At 48.2% G+C, this 22,156-nt stretch overlaps 2 protein-coding genes across 9 annotated transcripts in view; one reads left to right on the forward strand and one right to left on the reverse strand.

Moving 5' to 3' along the window:
- Positions 1–6,494, forward strand: part of PHTF1 (putative homeodomain transcription factor 1) — a 44,539-nt gene extending 38,045 nt beyond the window's left edge. For 4 of the 5 annotated variants that reach the window (XM_075910280.1, XM_075910285.1, XM_075910284.1 and 1 more), the window contains one exon: positions 1,035–1,296. In XM_075910280.1, coding sequence (XP_075766395.1) covers positions 1,035–1,178 — 144 coding nt within the window. In that variant the 3' untranslated portion in view covers positions 1,179–1,296. Of the gene's footprint in view, positions 1–1,034; positions 1,297–6,278 lie in introns of those variants that run through there. The other variant, XM_075910282.1, reaches the window with a different exon arrangement.
- MAGI3 (membrane associated guanylate kinase, WW and PDZ domain containing 3) overlaps positions 1–22,156 on the reverse strand; it is a 200,100-nt gene that overhangs the window by 3,482 nt on the left and 174,462 nt on the right. For 3 of the 4 annotated variants that reach the window (XM_075910273.1, XM_075910272.1, XM_075910271.1), the window contains 7 exons: positions 20,247–20,439; positions 17,729–17,917; positions 11,955–12,140; positions 6,489–6,576; positions 4,907–5,033; positions 4,249–4,392; positions 1,266–1,404 (listed from right to left, as the gene is read on the reverse strand). In XM_075910273.1, coding sequence (XP_075766388.1) covers positions 1,266–1,404; positions 4,249–4,392; positions 4,907–5,033; positions 6,489–6,576; positions 11,955–12,140; positions 17,729–17,917; positions 20,247–20,439 — 1,066 coding nt within the window. Of the gene's footprint in view, positions 1–103; positions 193–1,265; positions 1,405–4,248; positions 4,393–4,906; positions 5,034–6,488; positions 6,577–11,954; positions 12,141–17,728; positions 17,918–20,246; positions 20,440–22,156 lie in introns of all 4 variants that reach the window. The other variant, XM_075910274.1, reaches the window with a different exon arrangement.

The following is a 22,156-nucleotide window of genomic DNA, read 5'->3' on the forward strand; positions in this document are numbered from 1 at the left end:
TTGCAATGAATGCCAAAAGAAAAAAATTAAAATAGGGAGAAGGTGAGGTTTATAGCATTGTTCTTAAAAAGAAAAAAATGAATCACAAGACATGCAGATTTACCAAGTCTTTAAGGAAAGACCAAGAAAAGCACTGAAAGTCTTAATGTTGCTCAGGTTTCATGTAGGAGCACAAACTGGAAGGAGCCAGACCTGAATAAGGAAGAGAAAAAGCCCAGGACTATATACCAAAATCATTGAAAGGAAAAGATCTCACGGAAAGCATATAATCCAAATGCAGAACACAGTAGCCAATATAGTGATAGTATAAAAATGCCACTCTCCCCCCTTTCATGGCTGCACTTAGGCCAGGCAGTGGGTAAGGAAGATATGGAATATTACTGATGGCTGCTACTACATTTATAACTTCATGAAAAAGCAAAACAGCTCTAAGGTTTCTTGTGGAAAGCTTAACTACCTACACATGGTTTAAATATGTTTCTGGTGAAAGCCTGATTGCAGCTGCACCGGGCTAAAAAGATAGAATTGGAATTGGGAGGAATACATTCTTTTGTTCTCAAAGTGCCCTGCTTTGAAAGACTGCAATGGCCACAAATAGTTTTGATTTGTGATTTTGGAGCACGCCCTAAAGTCACTCCCATATTAGCAGTTCTGTTTACACTGCCTTGCATGCATTTCTGTCCAAGCAATTTGCTTATAGATTTGGGCTTGATTTTTGCATGTCAGACAGCAGTCACAATTAGGAGCTTTCTGTTTCAAGAGCAAGCCCTTCACTCTTTCAGAAGCTGTTTTTGAAAAAAAATTAACATTTTATAGTTTAGAAAGTTCATAATCACAGAAATCTTTGCTGTGAATTTGACAACAGCCCTATACCACGTGAAATTTTCAGTCAAATGTCAAAGCCAACTGTGTTTTTAATTATCACACCTGTAGAGAACAGTACTCTAAAACTGTTGATGGTAGGCCTCATCAGAAGAAAATCATGGCCTAAAGAATACTTGCAATAACATTACATTTTGTGTTTGTCTTTCCAGGTGTTACTACATAATAGTTATTTCACTGAAACCATTTGGATTTTTTGGGGGCACAGTATTTGTGCTTGTATGGAAACAGGTAGCCTGAAAGTCAGCAGAAATGGAAGGATAGTGCTAAATGGTTTTAGTGCACCAGCACTATAGCATCCAACCTCTTTAGACATTAGTTCACATTTCTTTTAATCACCTTTCTCCATCCCCTCAAACAAACTGGCATAACTTGTAACTTACTGTGGTCTGGTATCAAGCCAGTCCCTGGTCTTAGAAGAAGAAGAACTTTATTTCCACCTGCTTGAATCAGCTCAATAGCTCGTGTGTGAGTGATACCTTGCGTGGGTTCACCATTGATTTCAACAATCTGGTCACCAACCTGCAGAGACAATACCAACCACGTTAAACTTCATGAAACACTGCTGCTGTTAGTGGATTTTCAGTATAGGAGAAGCCAGAATCAAACTTTTCTTTTGCCTAGTCCTTTATGCTCTGTCCTATAGCCATTAACATATTAATGTAATTTAACTACCTAGATGTTCAGTGAGTTCTTTGTGTAGATATTCTGCTGCGTGGGCTTCATGGAAAGATCTCAGGTCCTTGAAGTTAATTTTCCATTGGATAAATGTTTAATAGATAAATCTCTGGTCTTGAATAAATCTTTATCTATAAAAGTAATTTGTTGATGCTCTGATGTCAAGACTTGCAAATGAAGCTACTTAAAATCATGTTGGGGAGGTACTTAAATAAATTGTTGTAAGGGATATAATTATTCTAAAGTAAACAGCCAAACATCCGTTTATTAATATAGTTGATTGGGTTGCCCCTAGGTTTCCCATAAAAGAATGGATTTATTATTCTGAGTGAGAAAGCACTGCATGACAATACTAGCTCATTCCTGAGTAGTGAGATATCATCTTTAAGGACTAAAATGCAAATTAACAAACATATCTGATAATGGATGTCAGACTATCAAAGCATTGGGTTCATGAGGTCCATCTTGCAATTCAATTGATTTGCCACTAGATGTCACTACTGCACAAAACTTGTGGTTTAAAACTCATGCATCTGAGGTGAGTTGTTAAACTGAGGCAGTTTTACAAACTGCTACAACAGAAGGAACCCTGCTAAACCCAATAACCATGAATAAAATAAAAATGTTCTTGAAGGTGGTTAGTTACTATTGCAGGAATTAAAGTTTTACACAATCCCACAGAGAACCCTGAGATCAGGGTGAGCTAATACAATAATAAGCGAATTAGAAGAATAAAAAACATTTGGGACAAAGGTGCTGTTTTACCATCTAATGTTCAGACCAGCTTACAAACTTTGTGTCTGTCTCTGGAAAGCTCCTCTGAAAGTATGAAATTGAGGCTGGGGACAGCCAAGGGCCATTTCAGGGGCTGAACTGGTAAAAAACAGGAAAGCACAGAATAGGGAACAAGCTATCTAGGCACGCAGCCATTCTGCCCTGGCCAGGAGAATATGGTACCTCCTGCCTCTCATGTAACATCACTCCTTATGTTTGCCACAGCATTAATTCCGGTCATCCCTCTGAACTCTGCAACAGAAGCTATGAAAAGTGGCCCTTGCAATAGAGTCAGGTACCACAAGGAGGATGGTTGCAAATATTTTCCAGCAGATGGAGTATACCACCACTACCACCACCACCACCAAGGCCTTACTGGTCCTCAGGTTAACGATTCCCAGTGGGATTTGGCTCCAGTGGAAACACTGGTACAGATTTGGGTGTTTATGCTACATTAGTGCTGCCATTGCGGCTACCACTGCTGAAGCTGCACAGTGATGATAAATAGATCCCAATTTTATCCATCTATATGCATGGCCAGAGCCCAGTAGACATGGAAAGCAAATTTACCAACTTTTTCACTTCAGAGTCTAGTGGGCGCACATACCTGCTGCCTGGCCACAGGGATGAGGCTGTCCCATTATGAACTCATGTTTCAGGATGCTGTAGTTCAGGTGCGACACTGACTAAGCAGCTAAATATGCCTCTCTCACACAGGGTAGGTACCCAGCTAATCCACTGGTGCCCCCTGGGAAACAGTCTAGCTAATTGCACCCTGTTAGTGAGCGAGCATGGAGGTCTGACATGGAACAATATCTGCCTCTAGGATTGGGCTGTTCCATACACACTGCTACAACAGAAGGAACCCTGCTAAACCCAATAACCATGAATAAAATGCATCCCCTAAGTTTAGCTGACCAGCAAAAAGCTGGGTGCAAGCAGCCAATTAAAATGTCTTGAGAGGAAGAACAGGGAGGACACCAGAGTTTTTTTTTCCTCTCTGTAGAGAAAGAAAAGATCTTATTACACAATATCTGGCCCCCTGGCTCCACTGACAAATAAGAATATCACTTAAGTATAACCAAAGAAAGATGAGTTTCAGTGTCAGGATGAATATTTGACATTTGTTTCACTATGAATAATTCTGTCAAGTTTACCCCACTGCCCAACCATTCTCTGGCACAAAGGATTGATGGGACAAAGCAGGGAAGCATGCCGAGGTCATTTTTGAGGACAGAACTCAAACAGCATCCTCAATAGACAGAGAGTTTATAAAGCTGACGCGAGAGTTCAGAGAACTGTAAAACTAGTTAACTGCTGTGAATAGTCATTGGCCCATTGCCACCTTCATTTTGCAGGCTACAAAATTGACACAGAACAAGATGAAGGGACTTGTGTAAAGAAAGGATCCTAGCACAAGTTCCTAGTAGGAAGGGAATCAGAACTCAGAGGGCCTGATTCTCAGTTCTGTGCTCCAGTCGGTAAAAAGTCATGTTATGGACATAATTGCCATGCTGCTGCCATTGCCCTTTGCATGTATTTGGTTTGTTTAGGGACAATATTTAAACCCACCGATCCTTAGAAGCAACACAAAAGAATTAACAGTAGGGAACACCTTGGTAGGGCAGGGGCTTGGCTTGGAAATGTTACAATTCTAAGCTGAGCATAGACACAGAAGGGTTAGAGCTCTCACAAACCAACATTGACCTGCACTCTGGGAACTTTCCTACAGACTTGCATCTCCTTGTGCTACTTCTAGTCAGCCTCCAACTAAGTCACTCATTCTGGTAAACTACTGTCTATCGAGAAGAATTCATTGTTGGAAACAACAATTCCATGTGTGCAAAGAGACACTTGCAAGAAAACAAATTATTTGACCATCTAACCTCTTTGAATTCATCAGTGAACACTCACATGAATTCTTCCATCCTTAATGGCAGGCCCATCCTCAGCTAGTCGAAGGATGAATAAACCCATGTTGTACTCCTTTCCGCCGCGAAGACTGAATCCAAAACCTCGAGGGCCTCTTTCCAGTTCCACTGGATAACAGCCAAGACTCTGCATAAGAAAGAGATAAGCAAGGCAAAGAATTGTGAACTGAGGAATTTTAACTTGTTATTTCCTGCATTTTCAGAAAAGGAAATTTAATAAAACCAGAGAAATCACTTCAGTTTCGTATGCAGGCCAGGTATTAATACAGAGCTAGAAAGGGATATGGTTTTAATTAATTGTAACATGCAGTTTAATCTGACTCATCACAAACACCCATGATTCGGTAGGAGGCAAAATCATACCCAGCCAAAATCTGCAGAGCAGTTTCATTCTAAGAGTCTTAAATATGTATGAACTGTTTTTTTCCCCCATACAGAATGTTCCTAAGACTTTACAGTAGTTCAATTTCACAGGTGATTTGTTTGTTTCAGAACTATAATGATCAGCAATATTTAGCTAGACTAAAGTTTATAACTTAAGCCTATCCTATTAGCATACAAATGTAAGTGGCAGTTGAATTTTAGGACTTCAGTACCACCAGCATCTTGCAGACTCTTGGCTGCTCGGGATAAGTGTCTACCTGAGAATGACGGCTGCCTACAACTGAGAGAACACTGCCATCGGGCTGGGACAAGTACTTATGCTCAGGCCAGGGAAGCCTATAACTGTTGGAAAGTTCTCTTCCAGCTTCATCTTCTATAACTCCCCTGCAATTGATGGAAGAAAAAAGGTTACGTTACTGTGGTCACGTTTATATGGAAACTGAGTCAATCTGCAGCAATGACTTGCTATCAGTAACTACTGGATGGACCAGCAAGAAACATCAGTTGTATAACAATTTGATTTTCTTATGCAAAGTTGATATATTTCAAACCGTATTTAACAGTAGTTTGTTTCTTCATCAGCTGTAATTTATAGCCTTATCCCACTGCAGCACCTCAACAGCTGATCGTCAGTTATATCTGACTGTTGGTGGGCACAAGGAGTTGCATCAGCTATTTCATTCCCAAGTTAGGAACATCTGATGCTAGAGGTCTTCTGTAAACCAAAAGGCTATAACAAGTACAAAAAGTAGGAATTTAGTCTCACTCTCTGTATTCCATACTCTGTCCTTGTTGGAATCCATCTCTGTCATCTGAGAGGGAGGTGTGGGAAGTCTCAATAGTCTATTATGTCTAGTTCAAGTGTCCCCAGGTCACACACAGATGGAACATGACTGGGTACTTCTGAGTAACGTAACAAATATGCAAAATGCAGGAAACAAATCACTTATGAGGATTTAGTCCCAGACCTCCTCCCACCATCACAATGATTAGAAAAAAAGCAGTGAGCACCCTCCAGAAAAAGACTCCTCACTGCAAAGAATGGTACAATGACCCCATCAAGACTTTATAACTGCATAGGTTCATTTTGACTGACGCCGGTAAGCAGAGTAGTAGTAGTGCCCAGGGTAAGGCTAAGAAACAAACAGGATACTACAGATACGGGAAACATCAGTGGAACCAGCATGTACGTCTATTCGTTGTCCTCCATAACTGCTTCCCATGTTTCACAGCCAGTGCATCCTAGTGCTCCCCAGGGCCCCATGAACCATTGATTCGGTGGGAGTTTTTTGGGTCATTTCCACTCAGTGCTGAAGGGATGGAGGCTCCTCTCTGATCACAGCTGGTCTTAGAGCTCTGCCTCCTGCCTAGCCATACAGGAATGACATTTCCAATTCCTCCCCAACCCTCTTCTGTAACAGAACAAGGAGTCTTTACTAGGAGTGAGCATTGGCTGTGCATCTGTTACTGGTCACCACCACATGTGCCGAAGACGGTGCATACGTGAACTCTAATGGTTACACAAGACAAGAAAGGCCAGGCTGATAACGGTGTTCTTGAGGTCACACAATGTAACACGCTTGTTAAATGCCCAGAATGATGGTGCATTTGTGCCTTTCTTTGATGCAGGCAAAGGCGGTGCCCTGGATGGTACTCCCATGCACGGAGCTGAGTGCTTGCTGCACGACATGAGGAATGTGACACAGTTGTTTCCTCCCTCCCCTTCACCTCTGTACATGGATTGGCCCAAGGATGACTTAGGCTGGGGCTGTCACGCCAGCCAGGTGCACTCTTTGTTCAGCTCTGGTTCCCATCTGTCTGAAAACAAAGGCCTCCTACCTGTCTGCTGCTGCTGTTCCTATGGGTCTGTGCTGTGGGGCCGGACTTTGTCTGGCAGAGTTTGTTCCTGAAGGGGGGCCGCGGTGCTCTAATAAAGTCAAACAAAGCAGAATTACAGACAGACCTCTACAAAACCCACAGTGGGGTGTCACAGGAGTAAGCAGCACAAAAGAATGAACTGCTGTTCTGAGCATTTCTGACTTCTCTCAGTAAACAGCAGCTCTTGCTGCCAGCTCTGAGTGAGAACCCAGGGTTCTTAATTTAAAATTTCAGTAGAAACAGAATTTCTGTTTTCCTTAGGATAAGCTACTGGGCATGTTTGTGCCGTGCTGGCTGACAGCAATGTGCAAGGTGGATGCTGTGATGAAGGGGTTCAAAGAGGAGTGGAGATTTCTAGCAACATTTCCATAAATGAAGGTATTTAGTGGAGTTCATCCTCCTTCCATGGAGGAACTTCCTGCTAAGCTAACTATTCTAGGAATGCCAGCACAGACTAGGTTGGTGAATCAAACACAGATGGTTAGACTGTCACCTGGTAAAGGCAGGAGCAATGCCAGGTAGGCAGAACCACAGGGCAGATTGTTACATGACCATTAAATGCTTTGGAGGGACAATCAGAAAGATCAGCATGATGCCTGCCCCGCATCTCCAGCTCCACTGTGAACAGCATTTGAGCCCAACCCAGCAGGGACCATGCAGGTGCTACGGCCAGGAGAGGGTTAATTCATAGTGGAGCAGATAAAATCTCAGGGAAAGGTTACAAATGGTTCCTGAAACTGTATTAAAAGGACTCATCTATTCAATATTTTATCAGAGCTGGAATATCAGAAACCGATAATTAACATATAATGACATTTGAATAAAACCTTTCTTAGTAGCCTTTACCAAAGCAAACCTGTCTTCTACACAGAAAACACGTTTACTGCATGTCTGATCAAATTACTTATGAAAACTCTGACCATGTTTTGAAATACAAGGCGACTGCCACTCAAAGAGCAGAGTAAACCATATTCCAACAAAAAGCTCTCAGAAATCCTAAAAGGCTTGTTAGCTTGGAAGAAACGTTTACAGTTCAGTTGCAAATTCTGAAAATTAGGGGCTTATAGTGGAAAATGTCTCAGATATTCCAGCCCAATGTTGCTAGGAATGTGTTAGGTAAATGCATTTCTGGGTAATAATTCAAAACACCACAAGTAATTATGCACTGTAAGGTACAGGAAAGCATATTACTGCTTCTAGTATGGAATATTATATTACATTCCTTTTCTCAGCTATGCCAGAGTTCATCACAGGGCTGTCTGGCCTTATTGCAAGGACATGCCTTGGAGGCATTCCACCCTCACCCCCCTCGACCCCTGACAAAGATCAACATTTACTCCTGGCTTACACTCCCAAGTTTTCATTAATAAGTAGAGGTAAGAAAAGGGCTATCTGCCTGCATGAATTCCAGGCTCCTCCACTCGCCCACAGTTTTGGTTGGTACACAACTGAGTCCATTCTAGAAGGGCTACTGGAGAATGGAGTAGAATTCACATACTCTAGAATGCAAAAGGCTACTGGGACAAATGACGAAAAGTGAAGAACCTCTATGAAAGCCGGAGAGGAGTGCTGGAGGGAAGAGTTACATCCGTGGTCACCAACCCGTCGATCACAATCGACCAGTTGATCGCGAGATGTTCTCCCCTTCCCCCGATTTCCCCCCACCACCAAGAAGCCCCACTACCTACCTCCAGCAACAATGGAGGTAGCAGCAGCTTCCCGCGGGGTGGATGGAAGTCCAGCAGCTGCATGCCACTTCTGGGGGTTCTGAAAGTGCGCTGGCTGCTCCCCTCCCCAGGTCTGTGGTGTGCTGGGAACTTGTGGGACAGGGCAGGTTGAGGAGTCCCCAGAGGAGGTGAGTGTCAGGGCTTTTCCTCCTCTGCGGGGGGAAGGCGGGAGTCGTCCCTAGAGGAGGCATGCACCAGGGCTTCCCTTCTTGGCAGGAAGGAGGGGGAGTTGTCCCCGGAGGAGTCCCTGTCCCCTGATGCAGAACCCTGTCCCCTACCTCCACGGCACCCTGTCTCCTCTACCCTGTCCCCCACTGGCACCTTTTCCCAATACCATGTCCCCTGCTCCCACCAGCATAGTTGAGGCCACATTAGTGAGGCTTGGGGTTTTTTTTTTTTTTGAGTTGTTGCATCTCACTTGTGTGTCCCTAACTGACTTTTCTGGGGGTCAGTGACCCTAATTCAAAACAGGTTCTCTGCCCTTCTCAGAAATAAAGACACTGCAGAAACGTTGTGTGTTTGACATAGTATTTTATTAAAAATGAAGCCTGGCCGCCAAGCCCCCATCTGGCTGCAGCATCATAACACTCCTGTACACACACCACCCCCCAGACCCTACATCTGAGCCTATCATACACTGGAATCCCATGCCCTGAGCCCCTGACATACTCCAACCCAAATTCCTGCACCCTCACATCCACAAGCCTGTGACTTACTTAGCACTCCAACCCTCCATCTGACCCCAGCACTCCCCAGCCTGGAGCCCCCTCCCCGAGCCAGTGTCCCCTTCTCCTCCACCTCCTGCATTCAGATGTCCTCCCAGAGCTTACACCCCTTATCCCTTCCCACACCCAAATCCCTCATTCCCACCCCAGAGCTCACATATCCTGTCTCAACTCAGCAAGGGTCTGGCTACACTGCAGGAGTTTTTCCAGGATTCCAGAGATATCCCAGAAAAACTCTTCTGCGTCCAGGGACGCGTTTGTAATATTTTTTTAAGTGGAAGAGCAAACATGCTCTTTTGGCAAGCCCTATATTCCCTGTTCCACGAGGAATAAGGGAGCTTCCGAAAGAAGGGGTTTTTCTGACATTTGGTCCAGTCTAGACAGGCCAAATGTTGGAAAAACCTCTTCCTACAGAAGAATAAAAAAAAAAGCAGCAGTGTAGAGTATATAAGGACTGGGGATAGCTAGTGATGGAGAGGAGAAGAATAGAGAGGGCGGAGCTTCAAGGACTCAGTGGGGTCTTGGGGGGAGCATGGGGCGGTAGATCTTGGCTTGTTCTGACATTTAAAAAGTGATCTTGGGTGTAAAAAGGTTGGAGACCACTGAGTTTCATGGTAGCATCTTCACTGCCAGTCTAAGGCCAACAAGTAATGGGGAACAGCAAAGTCGGTCAGTGTTTGAACATTATGGTGCTCGATAGCTTCTGGCTAAATGAGTACAGGAGGCCCCCGACTTGCAACGCGATTGGTTCCGGGGGAAGCGTCACAAGTCGGGGGCATCGTAACTCAAGCCCTCATTTGTAAGTGCGAGGGGTCGGAACTCGGGCAGTTGCAAGTTGGGGGCCTCCTGTATGTCTCTGGGATTAGAGTCTACTCTTTCTCCTCAGTACTACCCACAAAGCAGTTAAGTAGCTGCAGCAGCAGCAGAGGATCTACTCCTATAAGGCCCAACTTGCTTCCCACAGTATGTAACGGAGAGGTCTCCATGATCTAATGTCAAGACCCAGACTTCAGAGAGAAACTCAAAAGCATCTGTTGGTCCAGAGCTGGCCACGGTCCACCTATTGTAACGCCTGCACTGGCGTTCCCCAGCATGACTCTTTTAGGCGGGATAGTGCCTGCCGAGAATGTTGTGATCTGGGACTTGGTGCTCATTGCTGCTGTGCTACAGTCTGAGCTACGTTCCCAGCCTTCAACCAGTGATTATTTTAGAAACAGTAATTTACTCATTTCTGAGTAACATGGATTTCTGCATTTCCTCCAACTGCCACACAAATCCCAAAGCCTATTGGTCACTTTGGGCTGGCTTTATAATTTGCTACTGACATGTTTTTCCAACACTGATTTTCACTCAGCCCCATGTTTTATCTCTGAAGTTTATCTGCAAATCTCAAGATGATGGAGGAACGGAGAAAAGCGAACGGATTAGTGTTTCTCCAGGGAGCGTGATAAGGGGCGTTACTTTCACATAGTAATGGCAGAGGCAATTTATCCCAGAGACAAGGTTGATTAAAACCAGATAGAAATGGACTTTAGCGCAACCTCAACTTAAACTTCAACTGCATGAAGAGCAGCGTGATTGCTCTGAGCTGCCTCCCTGTGGTCTGAAATGAATTAGGGTTGATAAAAATGAAAGTGTCACTGAAACAATGGATTTTATAAATCAAAGGAACCTGTTTCAAACATTAATTAGCAGATAAATTAACTCTTGGATATTCTATGTGGAAAGCTAAGACACCATGTTAAATATCTGCAATAAATGTGAAAGAAGAGGGAATATTGGCTTTGTCCTTGTGCTGGCTTTAGATATTTATTGAGAGCGGAGAAAGCCATCCTACCGGCAAAATAACGATAGCAACTTTAATTAAACCTACAAGTAGCAATCCAGAAAAATGCAATGGTAAGCAGGGCCAGAAAAAAGCTCTCTTCAAACGACTGGCTTTTACATATTTATAGTGAACTATTTGTGTAGGGAACAATATAGAATGGAGGGCAGTGTTGCATGGGAGCTTTCATTAAAGAATGCCGTCTCCGAAGGTGGGACTTGGGCACTGCAAATGTTCATTTTGCTGCTCAGAGGATTGGTGTGCTGAAATTGCTAGTAACCTGAGCAGCTTTGCAGAACAGCCAGCAGGAATTTCATGGTGGGATGACAGTTTTCTCCTAATGTATCTTGAGAAGAGCTAAGAACCACCAAATGTTTCCATTGTGTCCCGGAAATGCAGCATCAGGCCAATCTGTGCCTGTTCAGGAGCTAAAGGAAAACACTGACACTGCCCAGCAGGGGAGGCTAGGCCTTAAGAGTGCTTGGCTTCTGCTCATCAACAGGGCCCATGAGGCACAGCTGCCCTGTGCTACTGCCCATGCCTCCTTATGCTTGCTGACACAGGCAATATCACAGTAGGGGCTTACCTTTTAATTCTGGGACAGGGACTCTCCTAATGTGAATTCTTCCAGCAGCAGAACTTTAGGATGCCAGGTAAGGTCAGAAAACTCAACCCAACTTTTCACTGGCATCCCAGAATTCTGAAATTTCTCTCTCTTTCACACAGGTAAGTGCTAGAGCTGGTGGGGGAATATTCCTGTCACAAGCAGTCTCTTTGAGCTATATGGCCAGGCCTTCGTACCACAGCTCTGATGCTCAGAATGCCTGAATCTTGTTTTTTCAATAAACCCATCTCTGAGTTGGTCTCATTCCCTCACCCACTCCACAGCCTGTGCGCCCAACTTCCATCAAGCAAATGAAATGAGTTTCATATTCTGCCACGCGGTGGATTATATTCCTAAAGCCTCTGACGCCTTTACACCACTTCCTTTTCAGTTTGCTCACTTAAGATGGTATGAAACCAGACTCTGGGCGTGACAGCTATTTTATTACAGAAGTACTTGGTGATCATTTGGCAGGGTGCCCTTCCCTGCAGGCGGTGCCACCATTAGCATATGCACTGGGGAGAAACAGGCAGGCATTTTCCTTACCTTCCTCAGCAACGACAGTCAGGGTGACCGCGTGGCCTGCATCTTTAATCAGCTGCACTATGCTGTCATGGGAGAGCTCTATGATTGACTGTCCGTTCACAGCTGAGATACGATCTCCCACTTTCAGCTTCCCACACTGATCAGCTGGGCTTCCTTCAATCACACGCCCAATCTTGTGAGGAATCACTGGGGAGCCAGGAAGAGACATGTCAGCTTTTTCAGCGTGCGTTTTACTTTTAACAGGCAGCCATGGTTACTGTTCATTTATATGAAGTCCTACACATGTAAACAATTGCTGTTAACTGCCTCAAATAAATCTGAGTGGCTCTACCAGAGAGTGCTTATAATCAGAGCGGGACTAGCTGTTTAGTGTCACTTCAACTTGCATGTTTGAAACTGGTGGGGAGGCAAAGATGGGGCAGTTATAGAGAATTCCACATTCTGGGCAATACCGGCTGGCAGCCATGCACATGGAGTGCTAAGAAGAGGTGGGTTTTGTGATAGGGTTTCACTTTGTTGGCAGCCAAGGCTCATTACCCTTAAACCAGCAAGTTAAAGATCGAGAGATTAGCGAAAAATGGTCTCATACAATCCCCCAAAGAATTCTCTCCATCCTGGAGGCACTATCAGAGCAAAGGAAAATAAATCAACCTATTACGTTGGTTTGCAAAACAAACAGGAATGCATGTAAGCAGGGAACATTCAGAGAAATGGGGGGGAGGACCCTGATTTTCTCCGTGTGGCTATCCCTGTAACTAGATGAAAGGCAGAAAGAGGTAAACCATTGTTGGTTCCACTTCTGAAGTGGTTACTTTGGTGAATCAGTCAGGAAGATCACACACACAGCACATACAGTGTGACCCATAACGCCTTTTTGTAGGAGATCTGAATGCGCCTTACACAGGAGCTAGGCATCAAGAAGCCTTAGATAAATAGGTTGCTTAAGAAGAAGGTCAACATGAAAACAAGAAAGAGCAGATGCGTATGAAGGGGCGGGACTTTACAGGATCCCAAGGGTGACCATGGGAGCCCTGCAGCCCTGGCCTGACTCATTCTCCTGGCCATGGTCACTCCTGAGAGTGCTGACCCCAATGTGCCTCTTTCGGGAATGCTACGTGGTCCCAGGCGGTACCACGGTACAGAGTGCCAGTCTGGGATAGAGGCGTTCAACTTCCAACTCCCAGGTGTGTCTCTGCTATTGTTTGCGGTGTGAGGAACCAAGGGTTTACGAACAGGCTTATGCTGCACACTTTCCTAAGAAACTTCCATTTACACGGGCATTTTCCCTTCGCTACAGCTTTACACATAAACAAGCCAACTATGACAGATCCGCTGGAACAACAAAAACCCACACGGCAGGAAAAGGCAGCAGAGTGAAGGAAAAATATTAACCAGGCAAAGCCACTAAGAGCCTTACCCCTGGCACATGAGAGTTATTATTATGCTTAAACGAAAACCTTGAAAGGAAGCAGATCACAGCTGCATGAACGAATACAATCTTCTGCAGCAGGAGGCAATTTGTTCTGCCATATGCAAGTCGCTGGCTTGCTTGCTTAGAAGTAATGACACATCCTTGGGCGGGGGGGTGGGGGGGTCAGAGAGAGCCTGCTTGTTGCAGCAATAGCAAATCTAGGCACACACATTGCTTTTTACCCTGGGACACAGCCAGGACAAATACTTTGCAATACTCAAGTATACTGGGGGAAAAACATCAAACCCTCAGGCTGCATATTCACTTGAGAATGTGGCTCAGGACCATGGTGCTGGGCGTAATCAAAATGCAAAGGTGAGCCAGAGAAGTCAATGTTCTGGACAAAGATTTTTTTTTCTCCTTCTGCGTTTCTAGGCTTTAACATGGATCTGCTCCAGCTCAGCTTGTCTGGGCTGCTCTCCTTCTAATGCTCTGGCTTTTTTCATAGTATAATAAACTCCAGAGCTAAAGGTCCGAGATCTTCCCGTTAATGAGGGAATTTTAGATGCCTCCCTCAAACAGCTTGTCTCCTACTGCTACTTACAAATTACCTTCCTATTTTCACACAAGCCAAATCCACAAGTCAGAACCCTAAGAAGTGCTACATTACTTAGGGCAAAACTTCTGGTTTGTAACACACCACCTGGCTGACACAGAATGTTCTCCAGTCAGTGGTTCCATCATTGCCTTCAGAGGTACCGGGATGTGAGAGAGTCAGGGACCTGGACAAAAAGCCACACCCCCTGACTGGCTGTCACAGGGCTACGTTTGGAACTCTACTTCCATCAGAAAGAGATTTATATAGCACAGTGGTCACCAACCAGTATCTCAGGATCTACTGGCAGATCTTGCAGCCTCTGACAGGGGATCCTGACTGGTTTGGCCAAGAGGTGATCAAGGGCTGGCACTTCAGCTGCTCCTCCTCCCACTGCTGCGCATCTCCTGCCCTTTGCCTTGGTGTCCCCTCAGGAGCCTCTTGCTTGCTGTGCAGGGCAGATGTGGGGTGGGAGAGGAGGGTGCTGATGTCAAGGTGCCCCCTCTCCTATTTTGTATCCCATCTCCGCAGAGCAGAGGGGGCACAACAGGACTTGGGATGGAGTTTGCTGGCTGCTTTGGGAGTGGTGCAGGGCTAGGGCAGGGGTGAGCCTGCCTTAGCCCCACTGCACCACCACCCAGGAACCACTAGCAGTACCCAGCTGGAGCCCACATCCCAAACTCCTACCCCAGTCATGAACCCCCTCCTGCACCCCAAGCCCCAGCCCGAGTACCCCTGCATCCAAACGCCCCCTCAGCACCCCAACTGCCTGGCCCAAATTCAGTTCAGAGCCCTTCTCATTCCAAATCCCTTAACCCAAGACCAGAGCCTGCACCCCAACCCTCTGCCCCAGCCTGGCAAGTGATGGAGGATGGGGGAGGGAGGACAGAGTGAGCAGGGGGGGGCCTCGGAGAAGGGGCACAAAGGAGCCAAGGCAAGGATGTTTGGGTTTGAGGTAGAGTTTGGAGTGCACTTAAATTCAAAATGTGACCTCATGCTTAAAAAGGTTGGAGACCCCTGCTCTAGGACTAACTACAAAGTAACTCTTTTCTATCAGGCCCTCTTCACAGAATGTGCTAAGTGTGTGCATATCTGTTCCCTGCACCCAGTAGGGTGGTGATAAAGAAGTGGGTAAACTCAATTCCTTATTCTCCATGATTAGTGAATAAACTTTGCTTACCTGCATTTACTCTGGACTGCACTCGTCAGATAGCTAAAATGCAGCCCAATGCAATGCAGTGTACCCTGCCAGCTGCCCTGGGAGACTAGCAGAAAGGAATGGCCTACAGTGAACCCTCGCTACTTCGCGGTTCGACTATCGCGGATTCACGACTTCGCGGACTTTTTTCATTACATTATGAATCCGCGATGGTCGAACCGCGAAGTAGCGGTTACCAAAACTTTAAAAAGCCTCGGGGGAAGCCGGCGGGGGGGCATCCCAGGCGCGCCTGGGCTGCTCCCCCGCCGGAGCCCCTCCGCGGCTTTCAAAGCCTCGGGGGAAGCCGGCGGGGGGGCATCCCAGGCGCGCCTGGGCTGCTCCCCCGCCGGAGCCCCTCCGCGGCTTTCAAAGCCTCGGGGGAAGCCGGCGGGGGGGCATCCCAGGCGCGCCTGGGCTGCTCCCCCGCCGGAGCCCCTCCGCGGCTTTCAAAGCCTCCGGGGAAGCCGGCGGGGGGGCATCCCAGGCGCGCCTGGGCTGCTCCCCCGCCGGAGCCCCTCCGCGGCTTTCAAAGCCTCGGGGGAAGCCGGCGGGGGGGCATCCCAGGCGCGCCTGGGCTGCTCCCCCGCCGGAGCCCCTCCGCGGCTTTCAAAGCCTCCGGGGAAGCCGGCGGGGGGGCATCCCAGGCGCGCCTGGGCTGCTCCCCCGCCGGAGCCCCTCCGCGGCTTTCAAAGCCTCCGGGGAAGCCGGCGGGGGGGCATCCCAGGCGCGCCTGGGCTGCTCCCCCGCCGGAGCCCCTCCGCGGCTTTCAAAGCCTCGGGGGAAGCCGGCGGGGGGGCATCCCAGGCGCGCCTGGGCTGCTCCCCCGCCGGAGCCCCTCCGCGGCTTTCAAAGCCTCCGGGGAAGCCGGCGGGGGGGCATCCCAGGCGCGCCTGGGCTGCTCCCCCGCCGGAGCCCCTCCGCGGCTTTCAAAGCCTCGGGGGAAGCCGGCGGGGGGGCATCCCAGGCGCGCCTGGGCTGCTCCCCCGCCGGAGCCCCTCCGCGGCTTTCAAAGCCTCCGGGGAAGCCGGCGGGGGGGCATCCCAGGCGCTTTGAAAGCCGCGGAGGGGCTCCGGCGGGGGAGCAGCCCAGGCGCGCCTGGGATGCCCCCCCCGCCGGCTTCCCCCGAGGCTTTGAAAGCCGCGGAGGGGCTCCGGCGGGGGAGCAGCCCAGGCGCGCCTGGGATGCCCCCCCCGCCGGCTTCCCCCGAGGCTTTGAAAGCCGCGGAGGGGCTCCGGCGGGGGAGCAGCCCAGGCGCGCCTGGGATGCCCCCCCCGCCGGCTTCCCCCGAGGCTTTGAAAGCCGCGGAGGGGCTCCGGCGGGGGAGCAGCCCAGGCGCGCCTGGGATGCCCCCCCCGCCGGCTTCCCCCGAGGCTTTGAAAGCCGCGGAGGGGCTCCGGCGGGGGAGCAGCCCAGGCGCGCCTGGGATGCCCCCCCCCCCCCTCCCGCCGGCTTCCCCCGAGGCTTTGAGGATCCTACTTCTACTTCGCGGATTTTCATCTATCGCGGTAGGGTTTGGAACCTATCTACCGCGATAAACGAGGGTTCACTGTACTGCTGTTGGCACAGAAAGCCTGTTTCTGTCTGTCGCTGATGTCCAGGCAGGAACAGATGAGAAGTGACTCACTATGGTCACACTTTCACCCTTAGGGCTACCCTCTAAGAGTGTAAGAATGTCTTTTGTCCTGTGGAAGAGTTTATAACAGTAGCTATTTTAACCTTACAATACTTTGCGCTACATTTGTTTTTGTTTGTAATCCTTGCTTATGAGAAGCAATTATGCAATTCTTGTTTGTGTGCGTGAAGAACATGAGTGTTTGAAAACGGTTAGTCTGAAGGCCAGCACAGTATCCAGATGGTATGGGGAGAGGCTGGAGACTCTGGAACACAGAGAAACTACCAAATATACCCACTGTAGCTGATGACTGATGGGAGGCAAACTGACAACCCTGCAGTAAAAAGCAAGCACTCCCAGCACATAAGTCCCAGTTTAAAATCAGGGTGGGACAACACCCAGAGAAGATGTCAGCAAACCGATGTCAAGTAACAATGAACCAATGTTGCAAAGGAACAGATTCCCAACTGATGCAACAAAACTCATAGACTTGCATGAGAAGGAGTTCCTCTGACGGGTGGGGTGGCTTGGCAGGGTGGAACCCAAAGCTTCAGGACAAGATCTGGAACATCAGGGAGCCCGGTTGCTACCTCGCTTCAGCCTAACTAGCCACTTGGCTGATGGGAGTAACCGGCTGGTAACGCTTACGGCACGGGCAGGACTGCTGGGCTGCGCGCATGCTTTTCACTTTGCCACCTCACATAACGCGGTGTGTTGCCATTTCCCCCAAAAGATCCCGGGTGCTTCTTAGAAGCCCCACCGCCGCGGCATGAACACATTACATGTTGTGCAAGTGACGGAACCACAAGGGTACATCTCCCTGTCTCTGCTCTAGCACTGCTAACGAGTGTCTTCCCGCCCCCTCACACATGCAAAACTAAGTGCCTGCAGCTTTGGCAGGAGAAACGGAGCTAAACCCCCAGGCTGGCGCCAGTGGAGCAGGGACACCAATACTTACCACCCGGAGGAGGTTTGTTTTTTGAGGTGAGGATGACAAAGCCAAATCCTTCATTCTCTTTCCGCTGCAGCAGGACATCATAGGCCTCTGGGGACGGTCTGATTGAGACCTCTCCCCGGTTCAGCCGGGGAGATCCATTTTGAGAGGAAATGGGCAGATGCGACTCCTCCTCTGCCGGCTGCTTCTCCACTACAAAACATGAAGTACCAGGTTGCCTCAGTCAGAGTGCTACTGGGCTGGGCATCTCCCAGGATAAACGCCATCAGGTCACTAGCAGAGCAGAGCACAGCAGCTCTTCCCCTCTGCCAAGAGGCTTATCAGCAAGGCAGCTGAAGCACGGGGCAGAGCCCTTTGCACTGTGGGCAGAGGTTACTGCACAGGTTTGAGAATGCGTAATAAGAGTTTAACGTCTGCCAACACCACCCTGCAATACACACGTTTACAACCAGCGGTGAAGAAAAACTTAATTTCTTCCCAGTACAGGGGGCACAATAGCTAAGGGGGAACCATGTGACCCTCCATGGCACTCTGCCTGGCCCCCAGACTGGGGGGGCCCCAATGCTTTTCCCCTTCTCTCTCCATCCCAGTTACCAAGGGGTGGGGAAGGGGAACACCTAGCCCTGCCCCCAAGCCTCCATCGAGCTGCATCGTGCGTCTGCTCTGACTCCCTGCAGCAGCAGCCCTGCTTTTCCCCTCTGGGTGGAGCAGCAACATGCAGGGAAAGGGGCAGAATGCGGCAGCTCCTCCAGCTGCTGACCTGCTCTCAGCTCTCTGCCCCCCAGCCTTGTTCTCCTGAGAGGCAGCTGGTGGAGTGGCTGGGGGCAGCACGGTGTTCTCCGGTACGTATTCCAGCTACCTAGAGCCTGCTGGAACGGCGTGCTGTATCAACTTACTTCCACAGGCCCATACCTGCTTTGTCACCACTGCTTGTAACTCAGAAGGGAACCCCCTCTCAGAGGTAGCAGATACTCAGCTGCTGCTGAACTTACTACTAACCTCACTGTGCCTCTCTCTTCACTCTCGTTTTGGCAGCACTGGTTTTTTGTGTACGGCATAAACACAAGATCTATAGCAGAAATTCATCTTAGAACTGGGACTATCGCAATTTTTATTGCAGAGAATCAACTGTTCATGTCTGAAGGTGTTTCAGTACTTTAAATGGTCATTCAAATGTTGAAGCGCAATCCCAGCCTGGGAGCTGTCTGGGAGGACATGCCTCTCTAGGCAGTTCACAGTAAAATAAAGCCATGTAAGGAAGGGGCTTTTTTTCCCTCTCTTTTCAAATTAAGTCCAGGAGAAGTAAACAGCAACCAGAAGTAGAGTTGGCCTGATACCGACGAAGCCAGGTAAGCTTTTCAAGATCTTTGATTCAGAGCCTCTCTTTCTGGCACATGTCACGCTGTCAAAATTAACCAGGGAGGCAATGCAACTGGAGATGCAAAGACAGAAAATTGCTTTTCTTGTGACTGAATTAATCACTGAGCCTTTAGGTGGCCTCTGTGTGCTTGGCTCAGTCTGCTCTCCTGGCAGTGTGCTATGACGGGCTGGCAGCAGCCAGGGATACAGCACCAAGAGAATACATCTGGAATTCCTAGGTAGGTAATACCTACTTTAATACTTCACATATTTTCACTTGAAACAAAAAATGAGAGAGAGGCGCTCCCGAAGCGACTGCAATCTGCTTAACACTACACAGATATAAAACGTCATTATGACTGGAGACCCAGCTCCTCCTTGTTTGCCTGGTTTCCATGTGGCACCTGGCAGAAACACCACTGACAGTGTTAACTCACTAATACCCCTAGGTAGATATCACTCCCATTTTACTGAGAGTAACTTACTTCTGTGTCATCTGTCATCAGCCACAGGCCTGGAATGAGAATTTAAGACTGTCTAAGCTCATATACTCAGCCCACTAGGTCATGCTGCCTTCCACATGCATGACTGTGAAAGGGGAGAGGCTATGAAAGTGACACACTTTGTATTTTTTCTCTGTTTATAAAGGTACCATTCCAGCGATCCTGACTGAAAGATCTGAGAGAGGTCGTGGTGTTTACTAATGTGAACAGGGTATTGCAAGCCAGGATTCCTGGGTTCTGTTTTCAGTTCTGTCACTGTCCCTTGACAGCTCAACTGCATGACAAGCCTTCTCTACCTCAGTTTCCATATCGGAGCTGCTTCCAGAATGCCGTTCTATTAGCTTAATTTCTGCATTTAGTACAACAATGCACTTAACCCTGCTGAGCCAATTCTAACAAGCCTCAGAGTGCAGAGTACTGCAACGCAGAAAGGCAGGCAGGCGGGCGTTTTACCCCACTCATCTGGGAGTGGAGGTGAGCTTAGGAAGTTGCTCATTCCTGATGTGTTAATAGTTACTGTCCAGCTTTATATCATTATCTGATTATGCCCATGGAAACGTTCCTCCACACCAAGTCCAAGAACAAGGCTCCCCTGGCCACGCTACCCAACTCCAGCAAACCTAGCAGGACTGGGTTTAGTCTGGATACCTGGCACTTACCGCTAAAGATGATCTTTCTCCGGACAGTGAGTAGCACCTGGCCATTCCGTGCAGCACTGGTCATTAAGTCCAGCACTTGTTTGTGTGATTTCCCTTTGACCGGGATTCCATCAATGCACACCAGCTCATCAGCAGCTCGGAGTCGGCCGTCTTTCTCTGCAGCCCCCAGTGGGATGATGGCCCCAATGTATATCTGTCACAGAGAGCAATCATTGGGCACGGGATCTCGAACACACAGAACATGTAATGTCTAATCCCTAAAGAAAGAGGGTCTAAAAAGGGTCTTTTTGTAGGGTGTCCTTAAAAAGTCCTCATTATTTCCCCTTCTAAATCCAGCAAAATGCATGCTACAGAAGCCACATTAGACCAACCTCATCAGCAAGTGTAGAAATGAGACCGTCCCAGCTTCCTGACGTTCAAACTTAATGCTCATCTTCTTGTAAAGTTTGTTTTTATTCATTAATTCCTATCAGCTGAAGGGTTACCACCTCATGAGCAGGACACGCTCTGTATTCGTACCCTTGTCTGTCTGGCTGTTTTACTGTATTCATGTGTTATTTATGATATTTGCTCTGCGCATCAAAAATTACTCAAAATGACTGACAAGAAATGCTTGTGTCATCACACAGCTATGGTACACTGTCATTACTGAGACCTGCTAGGTAACCCCAGTGTGGAAATTCAAGTTCAAAGAGCCTAAGAAAAAAACTGCACACCCAAAATCTGCCATGTGCACATACTGGTGATCAGAACATGCATTTGAACAGTGGCAGCACTCACACCCGTTTGGCATGCACCTTTCCACCCAAACACACACCAGCTACACGCCAAAGACAGGAGCAGCGTACACACTGCAGTTATATAAACTAGAAAAAAAATCCACTGAAGCGAAGTCTCAAACCAGTGATGCCCAGCAGCTTTCCAAGGTTAAGCAGAGCGCATATTTCTTCCCCAACCACCCCGCCACTTGCACTCAGGGCATTGCTAGGACTATTACCAACACAGCTACAGTTGCTATAGCAACAAAGCAGAAGAATACAATAAAACCCCTAAAATTGTTTGTGATTTCCTCTAGAAGCAGCACTCGGGTCACCCTTTCCTTTAAATGCAAGTCACAAAACCAGCTGGCATTGGATCTCAGATGTAAATGCAGAATGCATTTCAATTGCATATGAAAGGGCATGCTCGCTATCAGTGTCTCTATCCCCAGGTTGGCAGAAGAGGGAGCAGTCACTGCCAGCAGGGGGCAACAGCCGCCGCCGGTCCCGGGACTAGGTGTCTGTGTGTGGGGGGACTGGGCTTAGCACCCCAGAAGGGTGGGGCAGAGGGTAATCATCCCTTAGCACCACGCAGACCAGCCTTCAGAGTTGTGAGGAGCAGCTTTCTGGCAGCATTTCAAAGGGACTTGGCACTTTGGCTGCTGCAACACCTGGCAATTCTGAGCCTCTCTGAATCTCCCGGGGGGCAACTGCTCCTGCTGCCCCCCCCCCCTCCACCTCCCCGGTGGTGCGGCTGGTCACCGCCATACAGTCAGGGACAGAGTTCTACTTGCGTGGGGAAACTGGGCTTTGGTGAGTGAGAAACAGGGCAGAATTCCCTAGAACTAGCCACAGCATGAATAGGGACTCTGGGAATTTCCATTCATGTCTTCGCCAAGCTGACGCCATCCTCACCCCTCTCTTGCATTCCTTCCCACCAAGGCCTCTCTCAAGCAGAACCTGTCACCCGAGTCACACTGTGGCACAGCTCTGGAGAGTGAAGCCAACACACCTATCTGATGGCTTACAAATCATTTCTGAACTGCAATTTCCAGAAGTGAAAGGCTTACAAAAACCATTCACAAAAAGATGCATTACAATTTTCTCCTGGCCTCCTTCCCTTCTGCAGCAGAATAATGTTAACAAGGCGGT

This window comes from Pelodiscus sinensis, chromosome 27, assembly GCF_049634645.1.
Source record: "Pelodiscus sinensis isolate JC-2024 chromosome 27, ASM4963464v1, whole genome shotgun sequence".
In the NCBI taxonomy this organism is placed as follows: domain Eukaryota; kingdom Metazoa; phylum Chordata; order Testudines; family Trionychidae; genus Pelodiscus; species Pelodiscus sinensis.